Source organism: Anolis sagrei, chromosome 1, assembly GCF_037176765.1.
Source record: "Anolis sagrei isolate rAnoSag1 chromosome 1, rAnoSag1.mat, whole genome shotgun sequence".
NCBI classification, from domain to species: domain Eukaryota; kingdom Metazoa; phylum Chordata; class Lepidosauria; order Squamata; family Dactyloidae; genus Anolis; species Anolis sagrei.
In genome coordinates this window covers 313,791,716-313,817,292 of record NC_090021.1, presented here as the reverse complement: position 1 = coordinate 313,817,292, position 25,577 = coordinate 313,791,716, and the positions used below count along the sequence as shown (strand labels likewise).

At 37.2% G+C, this 25,577-nt stretch overlaps 1 protein-coding gene across 2 annotated transcripts in view; it reads right to left on the bottom strand.

The window, feature by feature from the left end:
• Nucleotides 1–25,577, bottom strand: part of SPATA7 (spermatogenesis associated 7) — a 51,470-nt gene that overhangs the window by 4,864 nt on the left and 21,029 nt on the right. For both annotated transcript variants that reach the window (XM_060757097.2, XM_060757106.2), the window contains 6 exons: nucleotides 24,358–24,405; nucleotides 18,759–18,892; nucleotides 7,319–7,797; nucleotides 4,714–4,777; nucleotides 3,732–3,787; nucleotides 2,880–2,933 (listed from right to left, as the gene is read on the bottom strand). In XM_060757097.2, the coding sequence (XP_060613080.2) occupies nucleotides 2,880–2,933; nucleotides 3,732–3,787; nucleotides 4,714–4,777; nucleotides 7,319–7,797; nucleotides 18,759–18,892; nucleotides 24,358–24,405 (835 nt within the window). The remainder of the gene's footprint in view (nucleotides 1–2,879; nucleotides 2,934–3,731; nucleotides 3,788–4,713; nucleotides 4,778–7,318; nucleotides 7,798–18,758; nucleotides 18,893–24,357; nucleotides 24,406–25,577) is intronic.

Sequence of the window (25,577 nt, the reverse complement as noted above, 5' to 3'; positions counted from 1 at the left end):
TATTCTAAATTCATACATTAAGCAATGAAACCCTGTATTATTAATTTGTGGTGCAATGTTATACATGTCTAAAAAGAAGAAAGCCATGGGGTGTCCAGTGATACCTACTCCCAGATAGAAATGAAAATGTATATATTTCAAAAGTCCTATAGTGAGACAACCTTTCCACGTTTCTTCCTTATAGTGTCCAGGTTAATTATGCTACATGTGAGAAGTGATGCTCTATTTCTATGTTTTAACTTTAATTGCTCAACACAACAATGGATGGGATCACTTGCCTAGCCAATCTGAAGGCAAGCAAATGCCACACTGGTTAGCTTTCCCTCACTTTTTACTGCATAAATGATTAAGAGAGATAAATGAAGACAAGTGGCCTAATACATTGAAGACTAGCAAAACTGAACAGATTGCCTTAAAATAGACCAGTGACACCCAACTTCCTCCTATCTATCCATTTTAAATTAGCTGCCACTAATATCTGACAGAATCCAAAATCCTGTTAGTCTTACAGAATCTATTGCTGAACAGTAGGTCAGAATGTAGGTAAATCCAACTCATTCAATGAGACTACTTGACTCCAATAATATGGTTTAAGCCACAGTATGACTGGAGTATTTGCTTAGTCCACATGCAAGGTGAGTATCTCTGCAGAATAGAATACATTTTGTTGCATGCACCTGGCATGGGACCTAAAACAACATTTCTTATTCCTTCAGCTATTTTAATTAATTTTAAAAGCACATCTAATGAAACCAGACAACACATTTGAAGTAACAGGAAAATAATTTAATGACTGAGATGTCTAAACAGAAGCATGCAAACGCAAACTAATGTACTACATACAAAACGCTTAATAGAAGGCATCAGCTGGCAGCATGCAAATCTGTTAATGTGCTGCTAAATTTCCTTCTATAAAAACAGCAGCGTCTTTCGAAGAGTTGCCTTGAGTGAAGAGTGTTAAGCATCACAAACACCTTATATAGCTTTGGCCCACATATTTGTCTGCATTCGGCATTCATTGCTTAGATTTGGAAAGCTTCCAGCTACTTGGAATTCTGTTCAGATTTTCAGTTAGCACTTTTAGTACAGCGGAAAAGAAATGCATTCCTAAAGCACTTTCAAAGGATTGGGGAATAATTTTCCCACCTACAGAATGATCCTGAAGGGCACAAAGAGAAAGAAAAAAAACTGCCTGATCTAAAAGATTAAGCTATCAATGGCTAGTAGTTAAACAAGTTACATCTAGCATCACAGGCTGTATACCCTTCTGTGTCACTTGCTGGGGAACACAGGGGACAAAAATGCCATACTGCATCCTGCTTGCAGGCTTCCCATAAGCGAGTGGTTTCTAAATGTTGATCCTCCAGCTGTTTGGGACTTCAACTCCCAGAATTCCTGCTGTTTGGTCAAGTTGGCTGGGGCTTCTGAGAGTTGAAGTCCAAAGCATCTGAGGGATCAAAGTTTGGTGATAACGAGAAGAGACTAAAGGACTAGATAGTTCATTCATCTAACCCAACACAGCGGTTCTTAAGCTGCCACAAGTCAATGGCAAAGATGACAAAAGGCAATTCTCTCAACACCATTTCCTTCGATTAGTCAAAATGTGTGTGAGATGTGATAGCATGGTGACACTCTTTTCCATGTGATGAAGGAGCAGGATTACCTTCTCTTCTATAAGAAACAGATGACAGACAGTCCATATCTATTCCTAATCATGCTGAGGTTTAAATAGTTAAAGTTCTGTGTTGCAAAGAAGTATGTGTGTGAGTGTAAAACCACAATTGGAATAGTGATACATGTAAACTTCCTTGCTTTCCTGTTGTCTTATGGGTACGTTTTTCTAAGAGAATGTAATGCACCGAAGGAAATAAAATAAACTGATGAGAATTAGAGAGTTCCAATCATTAAAAACATGCAAATGTGAGTAAATCAATAGGTACTGCTTCAGCAGGAAGGTAACAGCGCTCCATGCAGTCATGCCTGCCACATGACCTTGGGAGTCATATACGGACAATGCCGGCTCTTCGGCTTAGAAATGGAGATGAGTACCACCACCCCAGAGTTGGACACGACTAGACTTAATGTCAAGGGAAAGCTTTACCTTTACTTTAACCTATGGTATCACGTTCTTAAGTGCTACTATGGGTGATCATTCATGCCTGAGGATTGCCTTCCAGGGGTAGAGTCTTAGCATTGGATCCATAAATGACTGTGAAGACTTATTTTGGATCCACATGGTCTTTCACATTAAAGACATGTGTTTCCAGATGTGCTACATACTGATGGTCACTACTTAGTCCCTGCTTCAGACAGCTGCTTCTCAACTGACAGGGAAATGGGCTGCTGTTGATCCAAGCACTTGCTTACCAGTGAGTGAGGGAGCGGAAATGGGTTTGGGGTGGAGGGAGGTCAGGGCACTGTAGTTATAGTACTACTTAGGATGGAAGGGGCACATGAAATCCACCAATTATCTTACTTAATTACTTATTTATTTAGACAATTATACCCCGTCCTTCACAATCTCTGAGGAGGGACTCAGGGCAGTTTCCAAACAGGCAACAATTAAATGCCAAACATAATATAAAACACAGTAAAATACAACCATGTACATCAAAGTAGCTTATTTATTTATTTTATTTAGGGCATTTGTATCCCGTCCTATCTCACCTCTGCAGAGGGACTCAGGGCGGCAACAACCGGCACAGCATGGTGCCCACAACAAGAAAAAGCATAAATATACATATTATAATAAAAACAATATAAAAACATTAAAACAAATTACTGAGTTTAAGTCATCATCCTAAAAGCAGTTATACAATATACATAGCTGTAGATTTAATTTCTTTCTGAAACTCTAATGCTGAAATGTTGTTACTTACTCTGCCTGGATTTTTCTTATTGCTTCACGCTGTGCAGAGCCTGGAGAAGTCACCCTAGAAAAAACTGCAAAATTAGAGACTGTTCTACACCTCTATCTCATGTGTAGAATTAGCATATGGAAGATGTCAAACTGAATGTATGGGATAGGCAAGACCATAGAGATAGGCCCAGCAAGGACACACTCTGGTGTATGTGTTTAGTCTGTACATAGAGGTGATCTTTAAAGTGATATTGTTTTAAGGATTATTAATCCAGCACATAATTTAAAAATGTATTTTGGTGATATTACTGCGAGTTCCCTGCTGGAGACTGCTAGTGCTGTAAGAGAATGGTATTTCCCAGAATGTCTTCAGAAGATGACATGACCAACTGCCAAGATTTTTCAAACTATATCTTGTTTCTATTGTGCTTCCACCACTTGTCAAATACATCCCCTGTGTATTAAGCAAGGCTATATGACACAGGTCCAAAAGCAGCAGCATTTGAGGGATCATGAGACAGAGCCCTGGTTTTCTTCTTTAGCAGATGTTATTACAGACAGTCAAAATTTTGGCCTTTAACTCAAAAAGTGCATTATTTTTACAAGCCTTTGATTTTACATTGACTCTAGATTTTTAATGAAAAAACTTCAAGCAGGGCTGGAATTCATTGATTTTACAGTCTGCCTACCATACAGCTCATATGTTTATGAAAACACCACCTGCTAAATCTATTTTATGTTGGTATCTTTGCCATTAAAGCTGTGCACAGCCTGCATACAGACATAGTGGGCAGAAAACATTACCTTGCACCAAGCAAAACATGTACATATGTATTGTGTGTGTGAATATCTCCCCCGCAATTCCATGTACCTTGGTGAAGAAACCTGAGAAACAGTGCTCATTTTTTCAGGCCCTGCATCTTCTACCTACAATACAAGAAAACAATCAGATTAGGGGTAGAAATCTAGAGAAGTCATTAAAGTGGGGGGAGACAGGGGGAAGAGAAAGAAAAAGAGGAGCTATGTCTGTAAATAAAACTAGATAGATAGATAGATAGATAGATAGATAGATAGATAGATAGATAGATAGATAGACAGATATAGATATATAGTAAATCAAAAGGGCAAGGAGCTAAGTGCTGACCAACAATCCTTGGTACATATTCAGTGTTTTTCATTTTCTTGAATGTCTCTTTTAAGACAAATGGCTATGCCTTTCTACTCATATGGTTTTAGCTGGCACAAGATATTCATTCGCTAAAAATAGTTTGGACAATTCTACATTTGTTGCAAAACAAAGAAAAAGAAAAAAGGACTCCATCCTATATGGACTTTTCTTCAGTGGAGAAATCATGGAATGCACTCCTTCCCTTGTCCTTGTTCTAAGAAATACTCTGAAAGCAGTGTGAGAGAACCTGACTACCTTCCCTACTCAGGCCCACAGCAGTCCACTGGGGCACAACTGCTACCTAATCCAATGGTAGTGCAAAGTCGTTATCAAATACAAGTCAGTTTATCTGCATCACCTATTTTGGACCCTCCTATTTAATTGTTTTGGCATCACAGTACTTGCTGTGCGGAATACTGACAATCAGTCGATGCTGTACAATTACTAAAACAAGAATACTAGTGCTCTCTGATCTCAGAATACACTCACAAAAGCATATAAATAAGAGCTGCAATCCTTCACATTTTTACTCCTGCAGACGATACTGAAATCAGTCAGCTATATACAAAATTCTGTTGTAAACAGTGCTTAGTATGATAGGCTGAAGTGGCAGAGAATAAAGCTACTATCAGGCAGATTATTGCATTAATGATATTGAGGAATTAAAGGGAAACATATCACTTACGTCCTTTATGATCTTCTTAGAGTTTGCCACATTGTCTTCAGATTCTTCCAATTCAATGTGAAAGCTTAAAAAATAAAACAGCAGTAGTAATAATAATGAGGAAAGAGCTTTTGTAAAATTAATAATATACATTTTCTTGAACCCATTTATTAGATAATATAAACCTTTTGTTCCTTTAGTTGTATGTGACAATCTTAGCCATGTGTTACTTGTGCAATGAAGAAAAAACTCACTGGTGGGTGAGACATCCAAATGAACGTTAATCTGTTTATACCTAAGTAACTGCAACAAAAGACTGGTAGCCAGGGAATAGTAACAGCTACTATGACACAGCTATGGCACCCATAGACTTAAGAGATGTATTCATAGCTGGATGTAACCCTTTTTAGAGTGGTAGATGTTAAATTTAATAGATCCACAACCCAAATTACCATGCAATTTCAATTCTATGTTATTATTTTCTAACCAATTGGTAGTAATGGTTCTGAAATTGTTCAACAACCCTTCACAATGGCAGGAGCCAACAATATCAGATTTCAGATGATGCTGAGGACTGAAAGCAGGAATAGAAATTGAGGAAAATTGCCATCCTGCTACCTTCCTCTGGCAGGAAATCTTCAAGGATTATAGTTCTCACTATGTATAGAAATTCTTCAGTTCCAACAGACAGATCTAAATCTAGACCTAACAACAATAACAACGGCAACAAATTCCAAAGAACATTTCTGCATTCAAACTTCTCCTCTACCTGATGTATATTGATCATATCTTTATCTGTTGGACTCATGGAGGAGAATCATTTGAGAAGTTCTATCACAATTTCAACATCAGCTGCATCAGTCTTAGGCTGGAACAGCCCCGACAAAAATTTGAAGCCCATCTGCTCTGATCTACATGAAAGAGATACTAAGCTCTGAGCATCAAAATAAATGTTTGTTTTTCAACCTAAGAGCCATCAAATCAAGTGGAAACAATCAACAAGGCAAAATGAACACCTGGGATTAATCAGTTACAGGATTTTTTTAAAAAAGGGGGGAAATGAGAGAACCACATTAAAGGTCACGTATAGCTTTGAGCCTAGACAACTGAACCACATACAATTCTGAGGAATACTACTAACTGCTCAAGGATGCTAGCTGATAGACCTTTAGCTATCTACAGAGAGACCAACTATCTCAAATTACTATTAATCTACATTAGATTTAATATGGATAAGAAGACAAGAAAATAGCTGGTCATAAATTCCAGGTGTCAATTCAGGCCCTTCCTCTATGTGGGCAATGACATCACACGACCATTAATGTCACCCACAACTTTATAGGTGCTTTCATTTGCTCATCCTTTGATATAGCCTCAAACTTTTTACCTGGAGGAACCTTTGAAATCCACTGAACATGATAATAGGTGAGCACATGGTCCTATGGGTGGAAACATTTTACTATGGGGGCAGTGCTCTTCCTGCCCCATGCCATAGTCACATACAGTGAGCACCATAAGAAAGCTTATGATATGACTGAATTTGGGATGTAAAGAATATTCACAAATTTCCTCAACCTTGACAAGAAAGGCTGTCTCAAAATATTAAGGCAACCATTTAAACTGGTCACTATATAAGATTTTAGTATGAGGCAGAGTAAAAGCAGCAGTCCTTGGTTTTCACTGTTTGTTTTATAAACAAAAAAGCTGAATCCTGTGTTTGACATAAATATACATCTTTTTACATTGGTTGCAAAATGTCAAGTAGCTCTTCTAGCCTCCAGATTTGCAGTAAAGGGCTAGTGCATGTTCCCATCACTATTGTAGTGGCAGAGGGAAAGAGGATGGTTACTGGGAGGCATGCAGTTGCCTTGGCAGCATTAAGAAGGAAAGAGCAGCTATCTCCCCTCCAGATCTCCAGTATACTTTGTAAAAGTCTGAGAAGGAGAGAGTTGCTGTTTGCTTTCAGATGCAGAAGAGCAAGTGGGATTCTGGTCATGTGCCCTGAACCCTCCTCCAAGTGTGGGCAGACTATTACATGCTGCACTCTTTTGATATACTATCTTGACCATTACATTTGCACACAACACAATGTTTTGGAGAAGAACTTTTGTATTCTGCACAAAATACAAGGTTCCTTTTTGGGTACAGGTGACATTTTTACAAATGACCAAAAATAATTTGAAAAACATAGAATAACATGCAACTTTGTAGCAGCTTTGCCCAGAGGGGAGAAAACTTTTAAACTGTCCTGTTTGCATGTGAAAACAAATTAAGACAATGCATTGTTTAGACCAGTGGTTCCCAACCTTTTTTTTTTTTTTTTTTGATGAGGGTTCCCTTTGACTAGGGATCACTCTCCAACAGTTTTTGGTCAACTTTAGATTTGATTTTGTTTGGGGTGCTGATTCAGAAAATTGCATTGGACAGACCATATCAGGTCTAGTTTCTCATACAGAACATACGCCATTGTCAGCAACAGGGAAGGAGTGGCAGAAATAAAATAAATAAAAGGGAAGGAGGCTCACAGACCAGATTTTCATTGTCATTGCCTCCTGGTTGTCCACGGCTCACAGGTTAAGAACCACTGGGTTAGACTGAACACAACCAGCTGAAGAAGATTCTGTACCTGCTTACGTCGGTCTGTGTTTCTGCTTCCACTAGTTGATTCAAAACATCCTGTAATTTTGGTCGTGCTGGCATGTAGTATCTGTACTGCGAGAGGAAGGATTTCGCATCTGATTTTAAAGTGCGGGGCGTGAATGGTTGCTGGCCATTAGTAAAACATTCAGCATGCACATCAATCAGATCTTTACTGCTTATTTTGGACTCAGCATTATGCACTTTCTGGGAGTGTTTGTTTGTGATACTATCTGAAGAAGAACTCCAAGACATTTTGGAGTGTAGCCTTTGCAGACTCGATGCACTGGTGCTTGAACTTAAGACTGAAACATTGGAGGCTTTCTGAGCAGGTTTTCTGGCAGATCTTCCAGTACTTGGAGGAACTATGCGATACTTTTCTGGAAATGACAGGCAGCGCACAATACATTTCTCTTCACTTGGTGCATATGATGGCAATGCCCTATTTCCTTCTGCTTCCAAGGAGTCCTGGAGACACAAATGACAAATTTCCATAATATATTTTTTAAAAAATTCATTCTATAATTGATTTCCATAATATTTTTATTGATTCATTTCAATAAAATACCTTGTTTAAAAAAGTACCATATGTACTCGTATACAACCCAAACTCATGTATAAATCAAGGGCAGGTTATGGGCTGAAATTATAATTTTTATATGACCCATGGATAAGCTGAAGGTCATTCCTAGGAGAGGGGATACACCAATGTCCTCTTATGAGGGTATTTATTTATTTATTTATTTACAGTTCTTATATTCCGCCCTTCTCACCCCGCAGGGGACTCAGGGCGGATTACAGTAACACATATATGGCAAACATTCAATGCCAGTTTGACAAACAACATTTAACAGACAAATACACCGAGGCTATTTAACTTTTTTTCTGGCCGCCAGGGGAGCTGCTGCTTTTCATCGTCCATCAACGACACCGATGAAGTTCTTCCACATTCCACATTCCCCGGAGTCTTTTTTTCTTTATGGCCTCATAAATTAGTTAAATTTAGCCTCCCACACAAGGTGGTACCTTATTTTCCTACTTGACAGATGCAACTGTCTTTCGGGTTGCAAAGGTCGACAACGGGCTACACAATGGCTGGACACCCACTCCAGCCCGGGCTGGCTTCGAACTCATGACCTTTTGGTCAGAGTGATCTTAATGCAGCTGACACTCAGCCAGCTGCGCCACAATTCCGGTGTAGCTGTGCCACTCTGCCATTTCCACACCCAAGAATTCAAAAAGGCCAGAAGTGGTGCCATGGGGTATTGAAAGTGGAGGAGGTTGCCATTTCTTTTACATTCTTCCTGGATAGACTAAACTCTTGTCTTTTGCCAATCTACTCATTGAAGGGGATAGTATGTGTGTGTGTATGATTTAAAGTACAATATTCACACTGGCCCATGGATAAGTTAATTCAGTGTTTTGGGGTTGATTTTTTGACTAAAATTTCTAGACTTATATTTTAATATATAGGGTATTAAGCAAAAAAAGCATGTAGAAAAATGTGGTTGCCATGTAGCACATAGGATTAGATATTATTTGTCTAGCCAATACAAAATTTCAGTCAATTATTTGTCTGACACTTAAGCATTTCAATTAAGCCTTTGCTCATAATATGGGTATGGTCAACAATCTCAGGATCTCTTACTTAAAGGAGTCAGAGTAGCTCCTCACTGTTATATTTTTGCCATAAGTTAGAGACTTCCATGTTCCACAGGCCTTTGATCCATTATAAGAGATGGCTTTCCTGAAGTATAGATTTTCTTCCTCTAACTTTTTTTTAGCTGAGTGCCATTTTATCCTCCTCTTTTCACATTTTATCCTTCCTCCTTGTTTTATTGTATAAACTTAGCATCCCTTATCTAGGACTCTGAAATACTCAAAAATTAAATAATTTTTAAAGTAATAAAATAAACAAATCAAAACATTTGTGCATATTTTTCCTCAAATTAAATTTTATCTGCCATGATTTCTCCCTTATTTACTGAAGAAGCTGCATAGAAGTGCCTGAAATTTAAATGCTATTGTTGAGAGAAGAGCATTAGTACAGTTACTGAGGTGGAAATGAACCATTATTTGGGGGTGTTCTATGTGAGATGAGTTCATTTCGTAGCTCCAGCACAATAAGGTATCGAACCTCTAATTTATGGCAACAGTGACAGGGCCACTTGTTAGCAAATGCTGTAATGACAGTCGTTGTTAGAATGCAAAACAGAAGTACAGCTGCAGTTCATTACTTTGAAAACAGGTATGACTATAATTTTTCACTCTCCTGCTCTAATGATATAAAAAAACAAATAGTTCAATGTCTTCCCCAATCCCATTCAACTATAAAAGATTTTTATTAGTATATTTCTGACCTTTTCAATTAAAATAGCTTTATGTCAAACTGGAAATCTGGAGATGTCTAGGTTTCAATTACAAAACAACTGAAACCTAGCCATAAAATAGATGGTTAAATAAATAAACAAACAATCTAGAATTCTGAAATCCAAAATATTCCAAATTCCAAAATTGTCCACATAGCTGAGATAGTGACACATTTGCTTTCTGATAGCTCAGTGTACATAACCTTTTAGTTTGGTACACAAAATTATTAAAAATATCGTGTATAAAATTACCTTTAGGTTATGTGTATAAGGTATAGATGAAAAATAAAAGAATTTGGTGTTCAGATTTGGAGCCCATCTCCAAGCTATCCTATTAGGTATGTTTGTACAAAAACAAGTATTCTAAAATCCAAAACACTTCTGGTCCCATATTTCAATTGAAAAATTAATATTTTATTCATGGAAAAGTGTTTGTAGAGTTCTTTAACAAGAAAAGAGTACCCCGGGATTACTGGAAACACTAGAAATTAGGTCCACAATAAAATATAATAGAATTAAAAGAGAAAATTCATAACCACTTTATGAAACAGAATGAACCAAAATGTTTTCAATGCACAGAGCTAAATAAAAAAGATAGTATAGAAAGTTGCACAGTTTTAGAGAAGCATTTAGCCAGCTGTTGTAAGCTGATAAGAAGAACAACAAATATACTGTTCTTGTTCCCATTGCCTTCTGGTTATACTTAGGGCATAAATTACACAACTGAAATTCAAAGGTTATCATGTCAGGGATGTTCTGAGATAACAATCCTATTTCTTCACACTCAAAGAATAGACTGTGTGTTCTTCACACATCCTGACTTACATCTCGGAATAACTACAGGTTCCAGTGTTCTCCTTGCAGTTGCAACCCTACCCATCACCAATAATATTCCTATCTAGTATTTATTTGATGGGGGGAAAAGATTTCATAACAAAATCAAATCACTCAACTATCATTCAATGTAAAAGCTAATGCACCCTTTGTGTTGTGTTTATATTTAGTTCTTTTTAGGCAAGCGATGACTACAACTCTATGAGGCAAGGTTCAAATCCCTACTCATCCATGGAAACTCACTAAGTGACTTTGGGCAAGTCATACTTTATCAGGCTCAGAGTAAAGAACATTCCTCAATCTATAGTCATTGTATGTCAGAAACAACTTGAAGTCACAATAAAATACAGAGAAAGGCATTAGAAAATACAGAAAATATTAACAATATTTTAAAAAAGCAAAACAACAATATAACAGCTTGGTGGTAGCAGAATCACAAATTGAATGTTCTTCCCAAGATAATGGATTAAAATGTACTCTTTCAGACTATCCACCTTGTAGAACTGTCATAGATTGATGTGGCACTAAAGAAGAGTAGATATTTCACAAAACTAGAAATGCCAGGATTCTACTAAATTGAGCATTGAGCCATAATGCTGCAGTGTAGATACAGCCTTTTGATCTTGACATGGTTGACTTTGATATAGCCATCTACAGAACAGGGGACTCCACAATGGAAAAGGCATTAAGAAAGTTGGGTTTCAGATAGAAGTAAGAAGTCAGCATTCTTGAAGTCTTTGATTGACTTTGAAATGGAGAAAGTCATTTAGTATTTTCAGAAAACTGTAAATGGCAACAAGGCGACATGTCCTGTTCCTTGGGGATTCTTTCTATGGCTTCGAATCTATACCAAGGTATGAAACCAGAGGAAAGATACTGATGGAAGAGCTAACCTTCAACAAAGCATGCGTATCTTTCACACAGATCCCAATGACTGGTGGAGGTGCTATTGAATAACCCTGACAGCACAAAACAAACCACAGAGCTTCCTAGCTTTGATTCACATCCCAGACGCCCAGCTCTAGTCTTGAAAAATACTGCAGTCTGCACAAATAGGGTATGTTTTATTGAACAGGAGAACTTTATAACACTTGCTCAACTTGACGAATTTCAATGTGTCAAGGGCATAATGACGTTTTTCAAGTCAGTTAGGGAGCTTTTGGAATGCATATAGAATAAAAGAGTACAAAGACTGATTTCAGCATACAGCAATGTACAGTACACAGAAAAAATCACTGCAGTTAGAATCTTCTCTGATTGGTACTATTCGAAGTTCTATTTTGGCCTACAGAGGCCAATATGGCACGGACTCAGGCCATTTGAAGGGATATAGCTCAATATAGTGGAAAGTGTGTATCCTCAGTATCTCCCTGTTTTTATTCTATTAGTACTCTATGTTTGTCTGGAGAGCCTCTTCTCTCTGTCCCACCAAACTGTCTTGGTGGAACAGAGATGGAGAGAGAGCCTTTTCAGTGGCTACTCACAGACATTGGTAATCCCTCCCTAGAGAGACCAGGAGAGCCCCTTCACTGTTCTCCTTTCAATAGTGGGTCAAAACATTTTTGTGCTGCCAGGTTTTTAAAACTGATGAGAGTTGAACTTTTAATGTTATCTGGTATATAAGATTTGCATATAGCTTTTGATTCATTTTAATATTTTAAATGTCTAATATTTTAACTTATAATTTGTTTTTCCCATAGTAATACTTTTATTTTGACTTTTCCATTGTTTTTAATTTAGACTGTTTCAATATGTTGTAAGCGACTGTTTCAATATGTTGTAAGCGACCTTGAATCCCCTTATCAGGTGAAAGGCTAGATGTCATAAAATAATATTAACAACAACAACAATAATAATCTTGGAAAACTGTGGTTAATCATAACTATGAGCAGTAGAAACAAAACAACTTTCAAACCACAGATAGAACAAGCTAGTTTTCTGCTGCTCCAGAGGAAGGATCCAAAGCAATAGATTAAAATTCTAGTTGAACATTAGGAAAAGCTTGATTTTCAAAATCAGAACAGTCTCTGAGATCTGTCACCAGATTCATTATTGAAACATAGAACTTTAACGTTTATTATTACAATTTCATTTGATAATAAAATTAATTTTAATGAGGCCTTGAGTTTAAATGTGTTGTCTGAGAATATAAGAATGTACAGTGATACATTGAGGTAAGAGTTTAATTCGTTCCGTGACTGAGCTCTTAACTCAAACTGCTCTTATCTCAAAGTGAATTTTCCCATTGAAATGCATTGAAATGCAATTAATCCATTTCGGCTCCCGCCTTTTTTGCTACATAATTTTAAAATAAGAAAATGTACTTTATAAATAACAAATACTGCATAAATGTATATTCAAAGGGAACAATAAAAAGAAAGATCAGCTTTAAAATGGTGATCAAAATTGTAGCAAGGAAATCACAAAGTACAAAGAAGCATCATTTTCTTCATATTGTACTCATTCCAGTCTCCCTCCCTCTCTTGCTCTCTCCCTCTCTCTCTTCATGAAGCCAAACATACCAGGCTAACAAGAGCAAAGTGGACAGCAATCTCCCAAAGTGGATAAGAGGAAAGCAGGCAGCAATCTCCTTAATATACAGCATATTAAAATCATGTAAACAACAATCTAAAGCAGACAAGAGCATAAGGCACGGAGGCTGCTCCCTGTACTCTGGTGCTAGGGATCCCTCTGGTGCTAGCTCTTAACACTGCTTTTATGTCAAGAGACAGCTCTTAAAACACTCTTATGTTGGGACGCTTGTAAGTTGAGATTCCAGTGTAATTGTGAAAATGGTAAATTCTTACCTGGAACAAATTAAGAGATCTCACAACAGGAGCATATTGATTAGTTTACTGCTTGACTAGTTTGATATATACAAGGAGGAAAATTTGATACTGGTATTGTTTAATATATTTAGCTTCTAACACAAGTATCCTACTCTACTTAATTATATCATGCTAGATCAATGAGAGTGCACTGTATGTCTTACAATGTAAATAATAACTCCCATTTACTTAGTCACAAATGAGACAACATCAAAAAGCATCTGCAGATTTACATAGATTCAGAGTTACTGAACAGATAATACTGGGAGCCTAACCATATGTTTGCACTATGTATGACGCAGGATTTTAGAAGCTACTGCAGTATTAAATCCTAATGTGAATACTTATAAATGCACACTCATGGAAGAATGGAAAATGAGGCAATCATGAGATGCCATGCTCATCATCATCATATATAAAAATGCTAATGAATATCACTTTCAGGGAAAAAAGAACAAAAGAAAATAATGGAAATTCAGATGAACAAGTAAGTGCTGAGAATGAGCTAATTTAAAGAGACATTGATTAAAGAGACATTGAGTTATCCAGGAAAAATGCTTGTGAGCAAAAGATGAACATACAGTCTAAAAGCCGACGTGTTTCCATTCATTCATAACTATCTGCTTGTAATACCACGTAGTGTTTATATAATAATGATTAATTTTGGCGTCTTTTTTGAGGAGATACTATTTTCCATTCTCTATAACAATCAAAGCCTAATACTTCTTCTCCCTAATAGCGGCTGGGAGGTGGAGAGGGTTAAAGAAGCATGTGGCTACATCCTTGTAGACAGACACAGAATCATAGAATCCTAGAGACCACAAGCACAGTCTACCCAACCCCCTGCTATGCAAAAATGCACAATCAAAGCACTCCTGATAGTCATCCAGCCTCTGTTTGAAAATCTCCGAAGACTACTTTCAGACAGCTTATTCTACTATTTAACAGCTCTTAATTTCAAGACTTTTTTCCCTAATGTTTGGATGAATCTTCCCCGTCCCCTGTCCCGTGATTTGACTCCATTGTTCCATGTCCCAGACTCTAGAGCAGCAGAAAACAAGCTTGCTGCTTCCTCAATATTTATTTATTTAAAACATTTATACCCTGTGGAGGGACTCGGAATGGCTTCCAATCAGGCAACAAGTCGATGCCAAATATAATATAAAACACAAAATAAATACATCCACAAAATTAAAATTATTCTAAATATACATTAAGAACCCGCTCGCCAGATGAAAATCACCAGAATTAAAATCTTTATAGATATTTCATATTGAGTATCATGTCCCCTCTTAACCGGCTATTCTCCAAGCTAAACATATTCAGCTTCCTAAGTCCCTTCTCATAGGGTTTGGGTTCTAGACATTTTACCATTTTGGTCACTCCTCTCCGGATACGCTTCAAATTGATTCAGATTTCAGATGGATATGATTCAAGATTCCTTCTAGAGTTGTGTGCTCAGAACTGGAATGATTCACACCATCTGCTGAGACCTCCAGAGGATCCTAATAGATCTTAACAGCTGATGTGATCACTCTGCATCTGCTTCTGGGGTCATTGCTAGATGCTTCTTTGATGTCCCTTCTCAATTCACCACTTGCTACTGAATAGTTTTTAGGAGGGTGATAGTGGCAAGCCCAGGGGATGTTGAAATAACAGGTGTAGAATAGTTCCAAATCTGGAACTATTATGCTACACTGTGTCATACAGTACCTTGACCAGAGTGACCTATTTACCATTAGGAGGTTTTTTTTAAAAACGTTATTATTTTGTTCCATTTCAAATGGGTAGATAGCAAATTCATTTCTAAATCCCAAATTAGCATCAAATCAAAAGCTTGTCTACAACTATATTGTCAAAAGTTTTCATGGCCAGAATCACTGGTTGTTGTACGTTTTTCAGGCTGTATGGCCATATTCCAGAAGCATTCTCTCCTGATGTTTTGCCTGCATCTGTGGCAGGCATCTTGAAAGGTTGTGAGATCTGTTAGAAAGTAGGAAAATGGGGTTTATATATCTGTGGAATGTCCAGGGTGGGAGAAAGAACTCTTGTCTGTTGGAGGTAGGTGCGAATGTTTCAATTTACCATCTTGATTAGCATTTAATGGCCTAACAGTTTCAAGGTGTGGCTTCTTACTGCCTGGGAGGGAATCCTTTGTTGAGAGGTGATGAGCTGTTCCTGATTCTTTCCTGTCTGGAGTTCCCCTGTTTTTCTGCAACTGTTCCACAGGACTGTTGCAGAAGATTGTCTGCAACTGTTGCACATGATTTTTATTTAAGAGCTTACGAAGATATGAGACCAACCTTGATGAAAAAGGTAACAGTAACTAAAAGATGAAACCTCCCATCTTTAGTTTAACATCCCTCCATTTTATGTTCATCGAAATCAACCAGCCAAACATTTTCCTTATCCTCATCCTCTCAGAAAAACCACCAGGAAAAAACCAATTATGCATATTGTAGCTCTAACCACCACCAGTCATGAATAACATTCTAAAGCACGAAGGTTCTCCGGAAATTTAATAATGTTATCACTCATATTGTCAGCTATTCAATAGTCGCGCAAGAATTAACCAGCTAATGACCAGCATTAGGCAGCAGCTGGATGCAACTACACTCTTGTGCATATTTTAAAGAGAAAAGGAATCTCATTATTTTCTATCTTTCTCTGATTGCTATGAAAATGATATTATTCTTTCAACTATTTGAGTAACAAAAGCTGCTTCTTTTGCCTGGCTTAATTCTTTCTACTTTTAATCAACAAGATTAGCAATGATGGCCACATTGTATGTGAAAGAAAATTTGCACATTCAACTATAAATTGCCTGGCAAGAAAAAAAACTTTAGACAACAAATTCTCAATTAAGTTTGTATTTTTTTAATAATGGTTTTGCTGGAGAAATAAGGCTACAATGCAGCCAAAGTTAAGTACTGAAGTCCCACTGATTCTAAGTTTATCACTGAAACTGATGTAGTCACCAAAGTCTGCCTACTCTCTTTTCCTTTTTTTCAGATATGCCAGTGGTTGCTCATAGAGGTTTCTTGGTGTGAAACATGTGTTCATGTGCCATGGCCCTTCACTAGCAGCTATCACCATATACACAACATTTGTATCCAATATGTATGTAAAGCAGAGTTGCCATAAACATATAGCAAGACATTATTCAGATAGATAAGCACCCCTCCTTGGAGGTTCATGTCCAGATTTGAGGTACACTCTTTTGTCTGTTAGCTGCTGAAATCTTTGAAACATTGCTTCTATACTGAAGGTAAAGACATTTTTGGGCAGGAGACACCATGGTAGAGCTGATGAGTACCATAGCTTTCTGACTGGAACGATAAATCCCCACAGTGCAATTGGGGGAAATGAGGTTACATTCTGACAGAAGAACGTTCTATGATGCAAATAAATAAAATGAAGCTAAATTCTTGACAAATAGAACTACAGAAGAACTATGATTAGACATCATGTTAAGAATGTAATCAATTTGTTGTTGTTCATTCGTTCAGTCGTCTCCGACACTTCGTGACCTCATGGACCAGCCCATGCCAGAGCTCCCTGTCGGCCGTCACCACCCCCAGCTCCTTCAAGGTCAGTCCAGTCACTTCAATTTAGCACTTCCTAAATCAATACACTAGCTAGAATGCATTCATGCATTTTCAAAAAGCCAACTGAAAAACAAAAAACAAAACCCCAAACCCACAACCATATAAAATGTGTATGTGCAGGAAACATGTGCACAATGGGTGGGGGGAGCGGGGGGGGGGGGGGGGGGAGAACGGGACCAGAAGTGTTTAAATTTTGGAGGATGTTGGAATACCTATAACTGCATATACGCACTTAAGAAACCTTGGACATGGGAATGCCAAAGTCTAAATATAAAATGTATTTATGTTTCATATATAACCTGAAGTTAATGTATTCACAATATTTTAAACAATTTTGTGAATGTAATACAGTTTGTATATATCAAACCATTAGAAAGTAATGGTGTCACTACCTGATCCACCCATGTGGCCAATGTCAAATTTTGCAATTTCAGGGAAGGCACACTTCAGCTGTATTAGGATAAGAATGACTCAGAATATTCATTTACAGTTTTTTGATTTCAAAGATAAAAAGTTGTAGGTAGTATATGAGAAGAAAGATATGGTGTAAAATAAAAATAATTATAGTAGAGTTTCACTTATCTGACATAAATGGGCTGGCAGATCGGATAAACAAAAATGTCAGATAATATGGAGTCTCGGATAAACTATCGGATAAACAAAAACGTCAGATAATATGGAGTCTCCTACTGTTACCTGTCCAACGCAGTGCTAGACACCTAGAATACTAACAGCAGGGACTCAAAGGGTTAAGGCAAGGCAATGTCTTGGGTCTAGAGTGGCCCAGCAGGAAGTGCCCAGATGCGGAAGAGGAATGTGGAAATCACAGAGGGAAGGAGGGAGGACGCTTTCACTTCTGGTCCTCCTCTTTCCCCCCTTTCCTCCATCCTCCTTGTCTTGACTTTGTCACTTATTAGGAATGGAGAGAGAGTTGGGGAGCGCTCCTTTAATTGAAGGGGAAATGCTGGAGGAAAAGGGGGTATTGGATAAGAGCATTGGATAAGATGGAATGTCGGATAAGCAAAGGTTGGGTAAGCGAGATGCATACTGTATAAACAAGGATTCAAATTTACATTTTATTAGCATTGGTGTTTTAATATTTGTTCTACTTTTTTAATATATGCATTTTATTTTATCTTGTGTTTTATCTATATATTTTAACTATGTATTCTTCCTTGAACTATGAAAAGAGGTAGGTAATAAATACAAGTTGTTGTCATTATTATTATTATTATTATTATTATTAATAATAATAATAATAATTCTGCAGTTCAAGTGCTCCATATCCAAAGAAATGTTTGTGTAAGCAAATTCAAGCATATTCTACCAAAACAACCAAGTTAGAAAATATGTGGTGGAATAAGGCATTACAAAAAACAAACAATGAATGCTGAAAACCATTCATGTCTTGTTTAAAGTAGAATCAACATTTTAAAAATGGATGAAATGCAGCAGAGCAAAAGAAATGCTTCTCATTTTGTAGGGTATTTTCTGAATCCCATGAATTCCAACGTTTCTCCAGTATTTCAGGAAATTTCACTTTAAACAAACAGCTAACCTACTAACAAACAGATCACATCACTACAACATGGTTCACTGAAAAATATAGCTGACACTTTTTTAGTCACAAACCAACATTTTAAAGTCACAAATCAACAAACTAAAAATGAACAGGAGCGAAAATTAATAGATCTGTTAGGGCACTGATCTATTGGCACTGACCAACTTTTGGTTCCAACCATTGACTGACAGTGATAAAACCAAATTTAAATAATAATAATTACACTCACCTTTCTATAGAAAGCTGATATAGGTCTTCTGCTCTCCCTGGAACTAGCTCGGGATCCATTTCTAGATGAAATCATTTCCTTCTCACACTTTTCTACTTCTTTCTTGAGTTTCTCTCTCCGTTGCTGATCTGAAACTTGAGAAAGGGGAAGGAAAATTAACCAAACTTCTAAATAGTAGGGTTCTTATTATGTTCTTATGATTATTATTTATGTTATAAGCTATTTTGTGTTAGACTGACTGAAAAAATTCCAAGTCATTTTGTGGAGTAGAGCATGACAGTAGGAAATGATGAAGTTTAATTTAGCAATTTATCCTTTCTTCAGGGTTTTATTAAGGGCAAGCAATCTTAACAAATTAAACGTGCAAAGTGACAATTGTTTTGAAACAAGTTAACCAATCAAATGCAACTAAAAGGTCAGACATGGTTTCCCCCCCCCCCCCCCCCCCAGCACTGAATTGTTAGCAGCAATGTCAAGTTAAGGTGAAAGGCTACTATCAATTGGTTCTGAAAAATGAGCAGATTTTCCTGTAAAACCAGGACAAATTCTCAAACATTGTGTGGAGATGACTCATTCATTCTGGCTCAATGTTACATATGTCAATGAAGCCACTCATCACTAGGAGTGACAGAATAAACCTTTTAAAAATTAAATTGCAGGCTATATTTCAGAGGAATTTATAACTCTTGTAGATCAGCATTCACCATAATAATGTAAAAATGATATGATCACACACACCACAAAATATGCACATTTGAATATGCTGAACCCGACTGAAATTGGCTATATGGTTGATGATAATGTTTTAATGTGTTTTTAACTTAATGTTTTATTTACTGTTTTAAATTGTTGCTATTTGTGTTTATATTTGTATTATATTGAGACTTTGAATTGTGGCCCGTTTGTAAGCCGCCCTGAGTCCACCCTTGGGGGTTGAGAAGGGCGGAATAGAAATATTGGAAATAAATAAATAATAGTCCATCTAACCCATTATTTGCTACCCTGACTAGCAAGGCATAAGATGTAGCCATACTATCTGAGGATTCATTAACTTTTTAGTCACAAACCTTACACAAGCAAACAATTCACTTCAAACTAAAGCTATGGACATTCATCTTTCACCCACAATATACTTTAATTTGACCTATAATAAACCTGAAGAATATCTCTGTACCATTATAAGACAATATCTCAAAATAATGGGACAGGTTGTATCTGAAAGAATATCCTAGATTTGATTTGCGTTTGGGACCATTTGAAGAGGGTTAAAGAGAAATTAGTGTTATTCAAAAAACACAACACAGCTACTTATTCATAAACTATACTAATGTAGTGGCCCATTATATTAGAGCCTGTACTTTTTATAGCAGCAGAGTGGAAAGGAGAGACAAATTGTTATTGGCATCATTAATGCCATAGTGGAAACTGCTGCCAGTTCCTAGCTGCTTAATGTCTGCCTCTCAAGAGTATCTTCACAGCCACAATATTGCAGGAAGGCTGGTTTGAAAAATCACCTGTCTTGTACAACATCTACATTTAGCAGCATTTTTTCTGCTTTTGACAACTTTCTCCTCTGCCCATTGCTTCGAGAGGATTTTTCTGTACTATGGCCATAGTTAAATATTGTAGAAGCCACAGTGAAGATTTCAAAGTAAAACAACATTATGTCAACCACAAGGTTTACACTACTGGGAGTTAAACAGTAAAAATGATTGGAGACTTGCTTTTATACATTTCCTTGAAGTCACTGTTAACTTTGAGAGCATAAAAATTCAACCCAAGTTGAGCCCAGAAGAAGGCAGGAAGTTACAGCAGTTGGATGGGGTTGTGTTAATATTTCTTCTTTCAGTTCCAATACTCTTTTTCACCACCATATTAAGCTAGGAAAATCAGTGAGTCAGGCAAGTTTCCATCTTTTCGTACTCTGGCTGCTTCTCTCCTATATAATTAATCTCACTTCTCCTATATTTAGGGACACCTTCACAGTTATTTGTTTTCAAACTATGGCAATAACTGTGATTGATGACTGTCATCACCGAACTCTCGTGGTTTAGCACTGACATCTTTCTGGAATCTCTGAGAAGGAATATCTTCTGGAGTACAGTTCTTTTTCTCTCTAAAGGAAGAAGCTCTGCTTAATGTAAAGGTATTATTACTTTATTTCAGAAAAATTTATTATCTGCTATCAGACGGTGATTAGTTTGTGATGTACAGAATCTCTCTCTGCACAGGGCATCCTCAAGAAATTATGAAAAAGTGTACTTGTGTTTGTCAGAAATTGCCATAGAAACACTCTGATCTGAATATGTCTGTATGATGTATCAATTTTTACTGCTTGTATTTCTATTTTTGATTCTGTATCTTTATTTCATGTGTTTTATACATTTAGCCTTTTAAAAAGCCATACAACTGGAAAGCACTGTAAGGGGATCTGTCCAATCTTCTGCAGATTTATATATTTTTAAAGTTGTTTTAATTGTCTGCTCACTCAGATCTTTCGTCACAAACACAAAAGTGTGACCAGCTCTATCAAAAAAATAAAAGGCTTTCCACTAGGCTATGGGAACCAAGATCAAACAGGATCAAATTCTAGTTTATAATCTGGATTTCTAGCTAAGCTACGATATACTATAGTTTGTTGGTCATGATGTAATAACAAAAAAGGTTTCAAACCAGATAAGGTAAATAACTAATTGCACTGAATGAAATGAGGAGGAAAGAATGTGAACGTACATAAATTGTTTTAATAACAGCAAGCTGTGTTTTGACATTGTGTGTGAACTTTATTTCTCAGTTGATCACAATGTGCAGACAACACTCTTAATATAGTCTAAAGAAAAACTGCCAAGCTGATGGGGGTTTCACAGTGACTATAATCCAGACATGAGCACTGGCACCTGTTTCATTTGGCAGAACTTTTGTCACATTTCTGTCACACTTTCTACGGTGGCAGAATTCCTCCAGCAGAATTCCTCAATCAACATGCCTAGAGTGATTCGCAGCTTAGATGTTACAAATTTTGCCTGCTATTTTAAGTCAGTCAGGTCATTCTATAATCCACACCAGCAAGCCTGATGGTATGGCAGGATGCCCACTTTTCTGTTGGCTAAAATACTGGGGAAAGAACAGCTGAAGCTAAAGATGCCATTGTGAAAAACATATTCACACTGCGTTCAGACAGTTGCAGCTGGAGTGTCATATTTGTTTCCTAAGAAGCAACAACCGTAAAAATAAAACCTGTTGCATACACACATCACTTACTTATTTTAAAAAGTGCTACAACAGAACACCTCCCCCCCCCCCCCCCCCGTTATTTTATTACATTATATAATAATATTAGAGGACTGCCCAATCCCTAACTTATGGTTTTGACTTCCTAGCACTTTACTTCTGGCCCAGCCCTACAATTTCTGCCAAGCCCTTGCTCTGCCCTACCAAATCTGAACATGCCCATTTTTCTTGGCTATTGGTTATGTGCTTTTGAATAACAGTTTAGCGCCTGATCAGGACTGCCCAACCCTAACTTATGGTTTTGATTTCCCAGCACTTTACTTCTGGTCTGGCCCTACAGTTTTGTGTTTGAACAAGTCCTTGCTCGCCCTATCAATCCTGAACATGCCCACTTTTCCCGGCTACCGGTTATGATGTCAGCTGTTGTCTTTTAAATTATGTTTTTATTGTTTTGGTTTTATTGTTTTTAATTATATTTTATTATTGTATCTTTTAATTGTGTTACTTTATAACCCTTGTTTATGTTGGGCCTGGTCCCCATGTAAGCCACCCAAGGAGAGATGGTGGCGGAATATAAAAAAATACTATCATCATCATCATCATCATCATCATCATTATATAAAGTGAGAGCTTCAAATCTAAGCATGCCTATTCAAAAGCAAATCCCACTGAACTCAAGAGAGTTTGTTGTTGAATAAACAGGCTGAAGTCTGGATTGTCACATTGTAATTGCAACCTACACACGTAACTATTTAAGAGTTGCAATAAATGAAATTACAGAAGTTGAAGTTATTGAGATTTACTTCTGGTAGTAGGTCATGACAGAAATTTTCAAAGAAATAGCTGTGATAGTTTCTTGAAGTATAAAAAGAAAGAAAAGGGGGGGGGAGAGAATGTGGAACACTTTTAAGATAAAATTTTATTTTATCATTGACTTTTTGTGTATATAAACCTACTTTTTCTCATGTAGGCGATATTTAGGCCCCGTGTATAAAGTGCATACATTCAGCTTTAGGAATGGAACAGAATGTAAGAAAAAAAGATGCAAATCATGTCCCCTGCCCTAATTTTTCTAACTTTTAAATTCTTACAGATCTGAATCACTTAGCCCAGCCCTGTGTAGATATCTTATACAAACCACAAATGAGTCCCTTGAATTGAATGTAGTTTCACTGGTGTGTGCCTTCAGGTAATTCCTGATTTATGATGGGGAATCTACCATATTGCATGCCTTTTAAAACTAAATTATGTTGCCACAATTAGAGTGCGCATTAGATTTCATGGTGCATTAGAATCACATACATAAACTACCAGTCGAGGGGCTAGTTGGGAACCGGGTGAGGCTGACATGTTTGTCTGACGGAGAAGTGTAGCCTCTCCTTGCCTGTTTTGTCACATCTTCTGATTCCTCACTTCCCTCCCATCCATCCTCTCAGGCCAAGCAGTCAGTTGGTTGGCAGTGGTGGTTTCTGTGGGTATCTTTTTTATCAAGTATGAGAACGGCTATTAATGCTCTTTTAACTTCTTATTTATTTTTAATTGGTGCTCAATTTGTAACTATATTTTGATCTGTTTCCTACTATATTTTAATTTGTTCCTCCCCACTGCAATCCACAGGGGAAGTCAGGTAAGAAATCATCAACGTCATCAGGATGCTGATATATGTAACTGGCAGATAAGTTTTTGAAATATGTGAAGTAGTATTTCTAAGTATCCTTTCTACTTCACCTATCACACAACACAGAAAGATGCTATATGCACACATCACCAAATGATGATGAAGGCATAGAAATGACAAGAAAAATAATTGACCTATATCTTGAAAACAGATAGATTAATATCTATTTTAATTTGACAAGTTTATCTGATAGACTAGAATTCTCAAACTAAGTGTTGTACAAATGTACATGTTTTTACTATGTAATTACCTAAAATGGTAGAAACCCAGACATTGTATCTAATGACTTCAAGAAACATTAATTCAAACTTAAATGCAACAAGTACAAAAGAGAATGTGAGCATACATTCATTCTAATGTCAGTTTGAAAAATGCATGTGTGTGTGTGTGTGTGTGTGTGTGTTTAACATATACTCTTCATGTCAGAAAGTGCATTTGACTTTTTTCTCCATATAATCTATATATAATAGAACAGGGTTGTCAGACTCATTTTCACTGAGAACCACATCAGCCTATGGTTGTCTTTAAAGGGCTGTTTGTAATTGTGAGGCTGTATAAATGTAGCTATGTTGCCCTGGTATTGAAAGGCTTGTGAGCAGATTGGGTTTAGCCCATGGGTTTTGAGACATGTGATCTAGAACAATAAATTACAGGGTATTCATTGCTAACAATTCAAGGCAAAATACTTACATTTTATGCTATTTACTCTGCTTTTCGGCACGGAACAGTCTACAGCAGCTGAAAACAAATACAAGTAAAGTGAGCAAATTAATACTTTCTTGAAGCCTTGCAATTTTCACCAAAGAAACGTTTTAAAGAAAATTTATGTCATTGTTATTCAATATGTTACTCTTTTAATCAGCAGATGTATTTCAACGGATTCAGCTAGATACTTTAAAACTATATACAACTGGCCCTTACAGGAGTAAGGGTCCCTTCTAAGGAGATAAAAGGTCCTCCATCCATCTCATCTGTTACTGCCATAGTCAGGGAGAGGGAGATGAAGAGGCTGGCAACCAGTTTCATTATGGATAGGCCCAGAAGCAGATGAAAGGCCCTTCATTCATCACAACTGTCATTTCCCTGGCCAAGGAAGGAGAGAAAAAGAGGCAGGCACAGCTCCATCATGGCTGGACCCAGAAGAAGATAAAGGGCCCTCCCTCTATTCCCAACTGCTACTGCCCTGGCCATGATGAAAAAGAAAGGAAGAACAGTTAGGCACAGCTCCAACATGCTAGGTCCAGAAGAAGATGAAGGGCCCGCCTCCTCCCATCCCAACTGCCACTGCCATGGCCAGAAGAAGAGGTGGGCACCGTTCCATCATGCCTAAACTCAGAGAGGGAGGCAGAATTGGTTGGACGTAATCCCTTCCCATACTGCCTTTCCCTTTTGTGTTATGTCTTAATTAGATTGTAAGCCTGAGGGCAGGGAACTGTCTTGTTGTTCTTTTACTTGTAAAGTATAATGTGCAGTGATGGCACTGTCTAAATAAATGATGATGATAATGATGACGCTCTGTATTTATGGAAAATGTAATTTGATCACAGAAAATGTACACTCTGTAGCTAGCCCTATACGTTTCTACATTTAAACATACACAACACGTACACACTAGGCCTGGGTAACAACGGAAAAAATTGTTTCTAAAATCGATTCGTTTTTTGGGGGTTTTTGCGTTTCGTTATTTAAAATAATTACAAAATTTTCCTTTTAAAAAGTTCGATATTTACGAAATTTCGTTAATATTAACGAATCAATTCGTTAAAATGGCGGACGCGGTTGCGCAACTGAAAATAATAGGGGTGAGATCTCTATTCTGGTTTGACCACGCTTCCCAATAATAATAATAATAATAATAATAATAATAATAATAATAACAAACCACTTTCTGCCTTCCTGCATGTAAGGCA